This window comes from Rattus norvegicus, chromosome 13 (genome assembly GCF_021556685.1).
Source record: "Rattus norvegicus strain SHRSP/BbbUtx chromosome 13, alternate assembly SHRSP_T2T, whole genome shotgun sequence".
NCBI classification, from domain to species: domain Eukaryota; kingdom Metazoa; phylum Chordata; class Mammalia; order Rodentia; family Muridae; genus Rattus; species Rattus norvegicus.
In genome coordinates, this window is record NC_141546.1 from 44,580,212 (window position 1) to 44,594,784 (window position 14,573).

Below are 14,573 nucleotides of genomic sequence, written 5' to 3' on the forward strand. Positions count from 1 at the left end.
AGCAGTGGTGCAAACATCCCTGCATACAGACTGTACCACACTGCTGTCAACATGCTGGATATTTGCTTTATAAGGTCACTTTTGACACCTTTGCTATTTTGGCAGATTATTATTATTATTATTATTGTTGTTGTTATTATTATTATTGTTCATACACAGACACACATACATTGTTCTCTAAGATATGAGCCTGGAATAGTGACACATGCCCTTGGGAGTCAGAGGCACGTAGATCTCTGTTAGTTCAAAACCATCCTAGACTACAGAAGTGAATTCCAGGCCAGCCTAAGCTACAAAGAGAGTCCTTATCTCAAACAAACAAAAAACACGACAAATTAAAGCCAGGCATTAGCGTAAGTTGTAAATGCTAATTACATGGAGAACCCAAGGCAAGCAAGATTGGTTTTTACACTGTTCTCTTAAAGTCAGGTTAAACAAACAGGCTGAGCACATAGTAGGACATCAGAGAGCAGTAAGCAAACCAGGAACATTTCTTTTCCTCTCTTGAGACAATTATGATGATAGCCAAGGGACAGGTCATCTTACCTAGTCTCTCTGTAGCTGTAATAGTTGAGTCTCCAGGGAATGCTTGCATACCTTCAAAGCCATTTGTACCCAACAAATATTTACATAGCTCTCTGCCACAAAGCTATTTGGGGGTGAGGAGCAACATTCTTGAAGTATCATCCCATCTATAAATTAAAGCAATTACTCATATCTGCATTGTTCACTAGGACTAGTGGGATATGCTGGTTGTTATAAACTGTTAATGCCTGCGGACATGAGACAATTACGCAAATTATGAAGCAATATACTATTTAATATCTTCTACTTATGCAATGATTAACACTCTTACACTATTAACTTCATTTATTCTTATAGTAATGTGAAGTTTTACCATGTTAATAGAAAAACGTTCTACTTGATGACCACTACAGTAGAGAAAGATAAGCCCAGAGAAGAATTAACTTTTAATAATTTAGAAGTATTCACCTAGATATCATACCTTAATATAAAATTGTTTATATTTAGCCTCCCAATGATTCTATAATTTTATAATTAAATGTATTCATTTAACACATAATTCATTGTAGTTAACATAGAGCTGAATTATAGCTATTGTTTAACTACTTCTTAAGAGTTGTTCTAATTCCTTAATTTAAACTACTTACTATTTCTCATAACTTCATAATCATAAAGGACAGAAGAGTACCAGAGTAGAGACAAGGCTCTGAGGACCTACGGTGCTAAGAGCTCCCTGTAACTAACAGGGCATGCTGGGTAATCTCAGAGCTGAAGCCCTTGGTCACATTGTTCTCAGACACCCTGGAACAAGCGAAAGGTGAAATTCTAAATCATTCATAGGTAGATGCTAAGTGGCTAAGACGTCACTGAAGGGGAAGGTCAGAGTTGAACAGGCCAGGTTCACTCCATCCAGTGATACCTCAAATCTGTCAGAGAAGGACATGAGCTTGCATAAAAGCCAGGGTGCGGGGATTAGAGGACAAGCTACAGGAGTCAGCTCTCTCCTTCCACCACATGGGCCCTGGGAATCAGACTCAGGGCCCAAGGCTCGGCTACACTGAGCCATCTCATGGACTCAACTCTAAGACTCCCATCTCTACTGTTTCCTCTTCCTCACAACATGGACACTCACTGGCTCTAAGCTACCCCTCCCAACCCCAACCCCCACCCCCACCCCCTTACACCTATGCATCTCATGCATGATCTACACCAACATCCAGATCAGGCAGCTCTTCAGCAACAGTGTATATTCTCGATACATCTATGACATCAAATCAATCAACACCGAGGATAGATCATTAGAAAAATAAAGGCCTATGATGTGGTTCTGTTGGAAACCAGATAAACTACACATGGACACTAAATGGTAACAAAGGGGACATCACTACAGCAGACGGGAGCGTGGCAACTTACGGCAATACTCGATGCTGGCAGAATCAGAAACTTTTTACCCCAACATTAAACCTCTCACAAACACACTGAGAGAAGAGCTTTAGAGGAAAATTTGTTAACCCCCCAAACTTGCTTGGGTAGTCACTTTCTGAGTTAAAGCTCCTCCACTAGTAGCCCCCAGGTATCTTATACCGAGACCGTATAGTAGACCCTGTGGGAAGGGAGCAGGACGTTATGAACCTGCATTTCTTATTGCCTGCTTGGGCCAGCAGTATTTGTTACCTGACATTCCAAAGACAATGGTGAACACTGGGGAAAATTCAAAAGTAACCCATATCGTCAAAGTGAGCTGTCACAAGTACAACCGGACCGTGACAGTCATGTGCATAGCTTCCAGAAACAAAGAGGAACATTGCCCAGAAATAAGTGAGTGGGTGCTGCTCCCTGAAATATCAAAGGTTAAATGTCAGCTTCCCCCGAGGGAAAGGCAAACAAAGCCACCACATGATCGCCTCGTCTTCCAAAGAAGTCCCAGGATAATTTTAACAAGTCGCTGATTCTGCTTATTGATCAGGTTCCAAAGCCTTCCACACATTACTGCGTTGGGTTTCCTGTGAAGTTACACCATGAGCATTGCTAATTTTGCAGATGGAAGTGATTCAGAAAGTCAGAGTTCATGGTATATCTTTTTTATGACTTGCCAAGTCTGATAAACTCATCTGCATCGAGCTCTTTACCCTTTGATGAACTAATTTACAAACATTTCCTGGGTGGATCCCTGAGACTGTCGCTTTGGTCAGTGTTCCTAAAAACCTCACGCTCCTATTGTGGTAGGACTGACCGCAGACTGTGGCTTACTCAGGAGACCAAATCCCCATAAAAGCCTACTGAGAATAACTCAGATCAGCCAAGTCCAGGCCTGTATCTGCTTGTGTGTTAAAAGGAATTTGAAACTAAAATAATCTCCATGATTGTATTAGCGAGGGTTCTCTAGAGTCACAGAACTTATGGAATGTCTCTTTATATTAAGGGGATTTATTGTAGTGACTTACAGTCTATAGCCCAACAATGGGCAGCTGTGAAAGGGAAGTCAAAGGATCTAGAAGTTGCTCAGTCCCACAAGGCTGGTTGTGTGATCTGGTCTTCTGTAGAAACAGGTTCCAACAGATGTTCTGGCAAGCAGTGGAAGAAGAGTGAATCTTCCTTTTTTCAGTGTCCTTACGTAGGCCTCCAGCAGAAGGTGTGGACTACATTAAAGGTGTGCACCACCACATCTGGATCTGGAACTTGCTCTGTCCCAGGCCGACCTTGAACTCAGAGATTTCCTGTCCTCAGTCTCCTGGGATTAAAGGTGTGTACTACCTTGCCTGGGTTAAGCTTTCTATGGCCACTATGCCTCAAGAACTACATGTTAAGATCCAGGTCTGAAACCTGTTTCTTCAGACTCAAGATCTGGATGACATTTCCAGGTTGTAGTTCATTCTAGATGTAGTCAAGTTGACAACTGGGAATTGCCATCACAATGATGCTTTTCAGCTCAGAAATTCTAAGTTTTAAGCCAAGGGGAAAATTGTAAATACCAGTAAGTATGTTTTCTTAAAGCACAGGATGCACAGGGAAGGGTTGAAAGTTTCATGGAGGGCATCCCTCTCCTGTGGCCCACACACACCACAAATAATCATATCAATACACACAAGTGAAGGTTCTGTGAGGTGGTTCAGCAGGAAAAGGCATCTGCTATTAAACTTATCAAGGATCCACATAGTAGAAGGAAAGAACCAACTCCCACAAGGTGTCCTCTGACCTCCACATGTGTGCTGTGGCACACGCTTACTCAGCCACATACATGCATATTGAATAAAAAAAAAAGTGTGTGTGTTGAAACTCAAGAAGGGTGACCAAAATGTGAATGCTTCACTCCTTCTTTAAAAGGGAAACAAGAATACCCTTGGGAGGGAATAGGGAGGCAAAGTGTAGAACAGAGACTGAAGGAACACCCATTCAGAGCCTGCCCCACATGTGGCCCATACATATACAGCCACCAAAGTAGACGAGATGGATGAAGCAAAGAAGTGCAGGTCGACAGGAACTGGATGTAGATCTCTCCTGAGAGACACAGCCAGAATACAGCAAATACATAGGCGAATGCCAGCAGCAAATCACTGAACTGAGAATAGGACCCCCGTTGAAGGAATCAGAGAAAGGACTGGAAGAGCTTGAAGGGGCTCGAGACCCCATATGAACAACAATGCCAAGCAACCAGAGCTTCCAGGGACTAAGCCACCACCTAAAGACTATACATGGACTGACCCTGGACTCTGACCTCATAGGTAGCAATGAATATCCTAGTAAGATCACCAGTGGAAGGGGAAGCCCTGGGTCCTGCCAAGGCTGAACCCCCAGTAACGTGATTGTTGGGGGGAGGATGGGAGGAGAACACTCATAAAGAACGGGAGGGGGAGGAAAGGGAATAACAATTGAAATGTAAATAAGAAATACCCGTTAATAAAGATGGAGGGAAAAAAAGCGTGTGTGTGTGTGTGTGTGTGTGTGTGTGTGTGTGTGTGTGTGTGTGTGTGTGTGTGTTTAAAATGTTTAAAAACACAAAAGTGAAACGCTTTCTTAAAAACATCTACATGAAAAATCTGGTGGAAAAAAAAATCTGATTACCTTAGTACACCAAGAAGTCCTTAAAACTGAGTCCAAAAACGAACCATGAAAAGGAGCACAGAATAGTCACAAACAAAAGGAATGAAAATGGATGAGAAAAAAAGTACATAGAGTTTGCACTGGTGATCAATTCCCTGCAGACTGAGCTATGTCCCTTAGGGAACCCCAGATGGACGCATTCTATTGTATCTACAAGAAATGAGAACCAGCGGTTCTCATCTACCAGCATCCTTTATGGTACCGTGTCCCAGGGAGGCCAGCCAATCACTTGGCTTCTTATTCTGGAGGACAGTGTTTGGTCTTCTCAGCAATAGATTTTCACCTCCATTTGGAATTACATCCCTGTGGCCAGGCTTCTTCCACAGTGGACTTACTGGGCAGCGTATTCTCTGTCCTGATAGGAATTTCTCTGCCACACACTATCATTGTGTGACAAGAATTTTCCTAGGGAGACATGGTTCACATATCTACTCACCTCTAATAGGCAGCCCACACCACCACCAAAGTCCTGGTGCACTAATGAGTATTATTTGGGTTCCTTAAAGGAATATGGGTGAGGCATTAACTACATGATCACAGAAGACTCAAAGGGAGCATTACCAAAGCCCACCCACCACTGGTGACAGTTTACAAAGCTGGGGATGTAGAGCACACTGCACAGCCTACAGGGCAGCTTTAACGGGTGGGAGTGTGTTCTTTTACAAGAGATTCTGTGTGTCCAAACCATTTCCAGAGAGTTCAACTGCTTTCTGCTTCTTCCTGGCAGCTGATCTGGTTTCAGAGACATCTTTACTGCATGGCTTCTCTGAAAGTAACCCTTAGTGGTTTTTATTGTTTACTCTGGGAGGAAAAGGGGCCTAGTGAGTCTGGTCAGTTTCAGGGACTTCCTTAAGACATGCTGTATCATTTATCTTCTGTCTTAAGGAGCTTCCCTGGGAGATGGAATGTTTCAACCTCCAAGGAAACTGCTACAGTAAAACTGTGGAAACTCACTTGACATCAGAAAAAAAGAACATCAGTAGATTGATATTGTGGGGCTTCACTGGTCATAGAGTTTTAGTAGATATACGCCATGGTATTGCCCTCTTCAGCCAAATACACCCAGCATCACCAACCAAAAGCCAAATAATAAAGCTAAGTGTATGTGCTCAATTTGTTTGTATGAAATGACATCAGTACAATAAAACATAGTTAAATTATACATTTCTTTCTTAGTTACTATTGCTGTGGTAAAACATCATAACCGAGGTGACTTTTCAAAGGAAGCATTTAATTGGTTCTTCCTTAGAGTTTCAGAGGATTAGCCCATGGTAATTGTCGTGCCAGGGAAAGTTAGTGATCCCCCCAAAATCAGAGAGGAGCCAATCTGATGTAACTCACAACAGGGTCTTTATTCTACTCCAGCTAACACTTCCTCCTCCCCTTGCCCCCCACATGTCAATGCACCACCATCATGCAGGCTGGTTTTGGTGGTTAGGCAGGGGGAGCTTAGAATGTCTATCTAGGCAAGGCTTTGTAGTAGGCAACAAGCAAGGAGTACATGTGCAAGCATCTAATTGGAAAGCCACTGTGGCCTTTAACATAATTGTCTGGTGCTGTGAGTCATACAAACTTAATTTCTGCTCCCCTCTGCATTGGTGGTTGTTAGGCAAGGGGTGGGCTTGTAACCTGGGCATGCAGGTTTGTTGGGGGAATAACCTGGGGATGCTGGGCTTTTTGACGGTATAACCTGGAAATGCTGGTCTTGGGGATTGGCCTAGAGACTGGAGCTAGGCTCGGGTTTTGTTGGGGGGCAACTTGGACTGGAGCGAGGCACCAGCCTGTTAGTTTATCTGAGTTTTAACTTAGGTCAGGTACTCTAAAATGGAGTCTGAACTTAAAAGATTTGGCATCTCAGGAATCATGTAGGGAAATGTGGCTGGAGGCAGGCTGACATGACACCAGAACAGTAGATGAGAGCTCACCTCCTGATCTGCAGGCAGCCGGCTGAGATGGACTTGGACTCCACCTAGAGTGGGCTTTTGAAACCTCAAACCCCATACTCAGGGATGCACCTCTTCCAACAAGGCCACACCTCCTCCAACAAGGCCACACCTCCACTGACAAGGCCATACCTACTTCACCAGGTATACACCTCCTAATTCAGTGGTTCTTCATCTCCACATTGAGATCCCTTTGGAGGTTGAATGACCTTTGCAGAGGGGTTACCTGACATCTGAAAACACAGATATTTAGATAATGATTCATATCAGTAGCAAATTTACAGTTATGAAGTAGCAATGAAAATAATTTTACGGTTGGGGGTCAAGGTTGCAGCATTAGGAAGTTAATCCTTCCTAAGTAGTCTACCTACTGGAAACCAAACATTCAAATATATGAACCTATTGAGACATTCTCATTCAAACTGCCACAATATCCTACAAAAAAAAAAACCGAGAAAATTATATTTGTAATGTTAGGGTAAAGGGTAGATTTTTCTAGCAAGATACAAGAAAATCCCAGAGGTAAGGGGAAAATGTGAAATGTGGTATTAAGGTTTTCTGTGATACTTGTTTAATTCCTTGCAGACAGGCACAAAAAAATCAGCTTAAATAATTTAGACAATATCACATAACCATGAAATGTGTATACATATCAGATACCCTGGGATGTCTTAAGGTTTTCTACATTCTGTACAATATCTAACACAATATGTTATCTGAGGCTAGAGAGAGAGATGGTTCCACTGTTAAAGGATAGACTTACAACCAAAAAATATAAGAATTGTCATATTGTTTGGGGGAAAATGACAAGAAAAGGAACTCTGCATATGTTCGTTACAGATGCAAGGTTTTTTTGGCTAGGGAAAATATTTTTCTTTTTTATTTCTTTTTCAATTTTGAAGACTCTGTGTGTAACAGAGCCCTGGCCATCCTGGACTCACTTTGTAGACCATTCTGGCCTCGAACTCACAGAGATCTGCCTGACTCGACCTCCCAGATGCTGGGATCAAAGTCCTGCACCATCACGCCCAGAGAGAAATAGTTACCAACTACAGTTGGCTGAGTCCACAGAGAAGGAAAGCACAGGGTTTCCTGCATCTTATCGCACTTCCGTGCTGAATCACACTTAATTTACCTTGATAAGGATAAAACTTTAGAAAAGAAGGGACAGTTCCTTATGTGGAAACAGACGCCTTAGCACACATCCCAGAACAAACATTTATCCTGAATTCTTAAACACCTGCACACTAAATTACAAGTAGATGCACAAACCAATAGAAAAACTGATAAAGCAAGAGGAGAAAGTGTTTCACAGAACACCTGCTTTCTAGGGGTAGAAACACCCTTTGGCAGGATCATTTTAGAAAAATGCTGAGAAAATGCATGCATACTCAGAGTGAACCAGCAATTCCAACACACGCAAAAATAAATAAATCCTTAAAAAAAATGAACCTCAATAAAATGCAAAATACACGTACACAGATGTGTATGAAAAAAGACGAGGTTGAAGTAATTTATTGCGTCTGTCTTAGTTAGAGTTTCTATTGCCGTGATAAAAGACCATGACCAAATGCAGCTGGAGAAGGGAAAGGTTTTATTTCACCATATTGCTTAAAGTCCGTTATCCAGGGAAGTCAGGGCAGGGACTCAAGGAAGGGAGGTGGAGACAGGGATTGATACAGAGGAGGAATGTTGCCAGTTTGTTTGCTCTCCTGGCCTTCTTGGTTTTCCGTCTTTTATATCCCCAATCCACCAGTCCAAGAATGACACTACTCACAATGTGCTGAGCCTTCCCTCAAACATTAATCAAGAAAACGACCACGGGCTTAGCTACAGGTCAGTCTTACGAAGGGTTGTGGTTTCCTCTTCTCATATAACTCTAGCTTGTGTCAAGTTGACAAAGGCAAAGAAGAGAAATTAAAAAAAAAAACAGGGCATATATCGGATTTAATTTTTATAATGTGGAGGAACACAAAACCATTTCCTTCAAAGAGAGATGAGAAATCTTTGTAGTGTGGATTGTGACCAGCAGGGGGCACCAAAGAATCTCTACAGGCCAGTAAGCGCGCTCTCTCTCTCCCTCTCTCTCTCTCACTCCCTCCCTCCCTCCCTCCTCCTCCTTCTCTTCCTCCTCCTCCTCTGTCTCCTCTCTCTCTCTCTCTCTCTCTCTCTCTCTCTCTCTCTCTCTCTCTCTCTCTCTCTCTCTCTCTCTCTCTCTCTCTCTCTCTCTCTCTCTCTCTCTCTCTCTCTCGTTCCTTAAGTTAGCATTCTGTTCTGCAGGTACAGAACTGGCAGGCACTGGGCTCATGAGACACCGTGTAAGGGCCCTCATTGACAATCCAGCAGGATTGAGATTGGGACAGTGTGAGTTGCATTCTTTGTAAGGTAGAAAATAAAGGAGAAATAAAATCACCTACAGACATCTTGGACAGTGGATTTGTGTTCCAGGTAAGTCATATTCTTGTGACACACTGAATAGAAAGACAGCAGAAAAATGTGATATTTGAGAGTTTATATTTAACCATTTCAGTGAGTCGAGCCAAGGAGACAATTGAACCACAATGGCTAGACACTAAAGAATGACATAGTTTCAAAAACAAACAAAAAGAAACAACCTAAGTTCTTCTGGCCCAGAAACCTCTTAACAGGAGTGGAGGTTCTTACGTGTCGGTCCAGATGTTGAGTGGAGGTTCCATACATTAACTGAACGGCCTAAATGGCCCATCAACTTTTGTATAATGAGCTTTCCTGTGTACGCTTGTCCTCTTCTCTCTCTGCTGTTCTAATCGTTCGATCTCTAGAGACAGCTTGTACACCTCCAGGGCCCTTTGCACGTCTTCTGGGCTTGAGAGGCACTGCAAGAGTTGTCTGCCTTTGTTCACTATTTCGCAGTCTTCTGGACCCTCCTAAAGGTAATTTAAAGAAAGAGCAATGTGCAATTTCATCTGGAATAACAAAAAACCCAGGAGAGCAAAAACTATTCTCAACAATAAAAGTACTTCTGGGGTAATCACCATCCCTGACCTCAAGCTGTATTACAGAGCAATAGTAATAAAAACTGCATGGTATTGGTACAGAGACAGGCAGGTAGATCAATGGAATAGAATTGAAAACCCAGAAATGAACCCGTACACCTATGGTCACTTGATCTTTGACAAAGGAGTTAAAACCATCCAATGGAAAAAAAGACAGCATTTTCAACAAATGATGCTGGCTCAACTGGAGGTCAGCCTGTAGAAGATTGCAGATCGATCCATTCTTAGTACCCTGTACAAAGCTTAAGTCCAAGTGGATCAATGACCTTCACATAAAACCAGATACACTCAAACTAATAGAAGAGAGAGTGGGGAAGAGCCTTGAACACATGGGCACTGGAGAAAATTTCCTGAATAGAACACCAATGGCTTAAGCTTTAAGACCAACAATTGACAAATGGGACCTCATAAAATTGCAAAGCTTTTGTAAGGCAAAGGACACTGTCAATAGGACAAAATGGCAATCAACAGATTGGGATAAGATCTTTATGAATCCTACATCCAATAGAGGGCTAATATCCAAAATGTACAGAGAACTCAAGAAGTTAGACCCCAGATAATCAAATAATCCTATTAAAAATGGGGTAGAGAGCTAAACAAAGAATTCTCAGTGAAGGAATGTCAAATGGCTGAGAGGCACTTATAGAAATGTTCAACATCTTTACTCATCAGGTGACAGCAGATGCTGGCGAGGATGTGAAGAAAGAGGAACACTCCTCCATTGTTGGTGGGATTGCAAGCTGGTACAACCACTCTGGAAATCAGTTGGCAGTTCCTCAGAAAATTGGACATAGTAGTACCTGAGGACCCAGCTATACCTCTCTTGGGCATATATCCAAAAGATGCTCAAACATATAACAAGGACACATGCGCCACTATGTTTATAGCAGCCTTATTTATAATAGCCAGAGCCAGAAAGAACCCAGATGTCCTTCGACAGAAGAATGGATACAGAAAATGTGTCACATTTACACAGTAGAGTACTATTCAGCTATCAAAAACAATGACTTCATGAAAATCTTAGGCAAATGGATGGAATTGAAAAATATCATCCTGAGTGTAGTCACCCAGTCATAAAAAAATACACATGGTGTGCACTCATTGGTAAGTGGATATTAGCCCAAAAGCTCAGAATACCCAAGATGTAATTCACAGACCACAGGAAACTCAAGAAGGAAGACCAAAGCATGGATGCACTTCAGTCCTTCTTAGAAAGGGGAACAAAATACTCAAGAGAGGAACTAAAGAGACAAAGTGTGGAGCAGGGACTGAAAGGTCATCCAGAGACTGCCCAACCTAGGCATCCATCCCATATACAGACACCAAACCCAGATAGACACTATTGAGGTTGCCAGGATGTGCTTGCTGACAGGACCCTGATATAGCTGTCTCCTGAGAAGCTCTGCTAGAGTTTGACAAATACAGAGGCGGATGCTCACAGCCAACCATTGGATGGAGCACAGGATCCCCAATGGAGGATTTAGAGAATGGACTGAAGGAGCTGAAGGAGTTTGTAACTCATAGGAAAAACAGCAATATCAACCAACCAGACCCTCACTCCCAGAGCTCCCAGGGACTAAACCACCAACCAAAGAGTACACACGGGGATCCATGGCTCCAGCCACATATGTAGCAGAAGATGGCCTTGTTGGGCATCAATGGTAGGAGAGGCCCTTGGTCCTGTGGCCAGGTTCTGCTCAGTGTAGGGAAATGCCAGGGTGGGAAGGCAGGATTGGGTGGGTGGGTGGGGGAGCACCCTCATAGAAGCAGGGGGAAGGAGGATGGTTTAAGGGGTTTCCAGAGGGGAAACTGGGAAAGGAGATAACATTTGAAATGTAAATAAATAAAATATCCAATAAAAAAAACAGAACTAAGTAGGGGAAGATGCAGTCTCAGAGGGATTCTTGGCAAAAGTGAGGTTGAATAATTGACGGACGGAAAGAAAATCAAGAGAGGTGTGTATTTGTATGTGTGTATTTTCAGACAGAGTTTGGAGCCCAGGCCACACTTGAACCCTGGACCTTCCTGTGCCCTCCTCCTTGTTGCTAGGATTATAGATATCTGCTACTACACTTGGCTCTTAAAGAGTATGAAAGTATAGCTGAAGAACCACAAAGGGATCTAGAGCACCCCTTAAGAGTAGGTGAGGGGGAGTCCGGCACATGATTCAGAAGCTAAGCAGAGGTATACAGACCACAAGCATGAAAAGCTATGGCCAGGGCACTAGGTCTAGGAAACCCTCAATTCTCAAGTTCTGGATCCAGCCATAGAGCAGAAAAACCTACTCATTCAAACTGACCGGGATGCTTCATAGTTACAAGTGTGAATCTGGAAACTGGGCATCCTTGCAGGAGTCAGGTGACCCCATCATAGACTGGGGGAGAGCCCTGGGAAACGACCACTGCAATTAAGGGTGAAATCACAGAGATTCCCTGAGTCGTTCCACTCACCATTATACAGAAGGGTATGTCAGGGTACCATGTTCTGTTCTCTAAACAAATGATGTTTGAGGAACCAACTAAGTCATATCCAGAATCACATTGAATGGTGATATTTTCCATCTCAGCATAGATCTCTTTCTCCACTGACAGGTTTCCATTTATGATTTCTGGTTTGGGACACACAGCTTTAATGAAACTCTCTGTTGCGTTTTCTTCAAAGGGGCATCAAATTGAATTAGACAATGAAAGTCATGAGAAAGTTTGTCCATACTTGCATTCCGGTTCTGCAAAGCTTATTAATTTCTATGAAAACTGTAATAGTCCTGATATCTATTGAGAAAACTACTATGTATATCTACTGGCCAAATTTTTGTTGCCTTATAAAAATTATCATTATACCTCTATGAATTAGTTTCAGTTGTTACTAACATTTTACCAACAAGGAAACTGAGAGCAATAATAAATTCCTAAATCTGTAGCTTTTAAGTGTTAGAGCCTATGCCTTTCATTTCTTTTCACAGCCTTGATCTAATGCATGACTCTAGGGAGCACCTTTCATTGTCCTCCCCTCCTAACAGTCCGGAGTTCAGTAGAAAGAGTAGCTTTTGGTTAGTAGCACAGTGATGAAGGAACCAAGGACAGTGAGAGGCAGTCATATCTTATCTCTCATCTTTGTTTTATATCTGCTTAGCAACCAGGAGCATTATCAGCTCGTAGAAACTGAAAGGGCGTGGAAACATGGTGGCCAGTGCAAGTTCAGTGCAAAGTTCAGTGCAAGTTCACGAGCTATGAACCCTTGAGACTTCTCTTCCTTGGATACTTGGAAAGAAATGAAGGTTGGTATGGAAAGTTTACCAAAGGCACAAAGAGATTCTTAGACCCAACTTATCAAGTCTAGTTTCTAAGTACTCCAAAAAGATATCCAACAACTGACTCAAAGTGGCTATGTCTGGAAATGTGCTATCTATTCTTTTAGAGCTCAGGAGGAAAACTAAAGTTCATTTTTTTTTTGGTCGTTGTTTTAAAGTTTACCATTCCTATCTTAAATATTACCAGGTAGATAGACAGATAGATAATGGCTAGAATATCTATATCTATATCTAGATAGATAGATAGATAGATAGATAGATAGATAGATATAGATAGATAGATAGATAGATAGATAGATAGATAGATAGATAGATAGATAGATAACAGGTGGATGGATGGATAGATGGATGGATGGATGGATGGATGGATGGATGGATGGATGGATAGATTAGACAGGAGACAGGTTTGGCCTTGTCGGAGTAGGCGTGGCCTTGTTGGAGTAAGTGTGTCACTCTGGGTGTGGGCTTTGTACTAGCTTTCTGGAAGCCAGTATCTGCTAGCAGCCTTCAGATGAAGGTGTAGAACTCTCAGCTCCTCCCGCACCATGCCTGCCTGGATGCTGCCATTCTTCTACCTTGATGATAATGGACTGAACCTCTGAACCTGTAAGCCAGCCCCAATTAAATGTGGCCATTATAAGAGTTGTCTTGGTCATGGTGCCTGTTCACAGCAGTCAAACCCAAACTAAGACATCTTATCTATTTGATTTTTGCAGTGGTTTTTAATATTCTATAAATTAACCCTTTATCTGAAGTGTAGCTGGAGAGACTTTTCTACTGTTCTGTTGGCTATCTGTTTACTCTGTGGGTAGCTTCCTTTGTTGAGCAGAAACTTTTTATTTCCATGTAACCCCATTTGTCAATAACGACTATTTCCTGTTTTTAGAATTCTATTAACACTTTTCTCTATATCCATATTCTGAAAAGTTTTCACCATATTTTTTACAAGTGTCTTAACATCTCTGGTGTTTAACTAAGATATTGGATCCACATCGGATTGACCTTTGTACAGGATGAGAGATATAGGCCTAATTTCATTCTTCCATGGCTACATGTCCAGTTTGCCAGCAAGCACCACTTATCGAATAGGCTTCATTCTTTGATAAATGTTAAGACTTCTGTTAAAAATTAGGTGTGCCTATCTAGACGAGTTTACTTCTGGGTCCCTTATGATCCCATACTCTATATGTCAGATTTTGTACCAGTGCTATGCTGTCTTTGTCATTAACAATCTATATCACAGTATGAGGTCAGGTGATGTGTCTCTGGCTATGTTTGGACTGTTAAGGATGCCTTTGCTATCTGTGGGATTCTATGTGTGTTTCTATATAAATTCTAGAATTTTTCAGGTTCTGTGAAGAATGTCCCTGGAATTTTAATGGAGAGTGCATTGAATCTACAGTCACTTTTTCACAATGTTAATTCTGTCAATCTGGGAGCATAAATATTTTTTTCAATATCTAGTATCTTCTTAATTTCTTTATTCAATGTCTTAATGTTTTTCTTCTCCGTGGCTAGGTTTATTTTTTATATATTTTAAACTTACTTTAAGTTAATTAGTTTTATTTCATGTATGTGACTGTTTTGTCTGCATGTATGTATATGAACCATGAACGTCTGACCCTTAGGGGTCAGAAGAGGTATATTGTATCCCCTCAA

At 41.9% G+C, this 14,573-nt stretch overlaps 1 protein-coding gene across 4 annotated transcripts in view; it reads right to left on the reverse strand.

Annotated features, from left to right (window-relative positions):
- Nucleotides 1-9,066: 9,066 nt before the first annotated feature.
- Nucleotides 9,067-14,573, reverse strand: part of Zp3r (zona pellucida 3 receptor) — a 47,921-nt gene continuing 42,414 nt past the window's right edge. For all 4 annotated transcript variants that reach the window (XM_087580116.1, NM_001270845.1, NM_182815.2 and 1 more), the window contains 2 exons: nucleotides 12,055-12,257; nucleotides 9,067-9,475 (listed from right to left, as the gene is read on the reverse strand). In XM_087580116.1, the coding sequence (XP_087436242.1) occupies nucleotides 9,269-9,475; nucleotides 12,055-12,257 (410 nt within the window). In that variant the 3' untranslated portion in view covers nucleotides 9,067-9,268. The remainder of the gene's footprint in view (nucleotides 9,476-12,054; nucleotides 12,258-14,573) is intronic.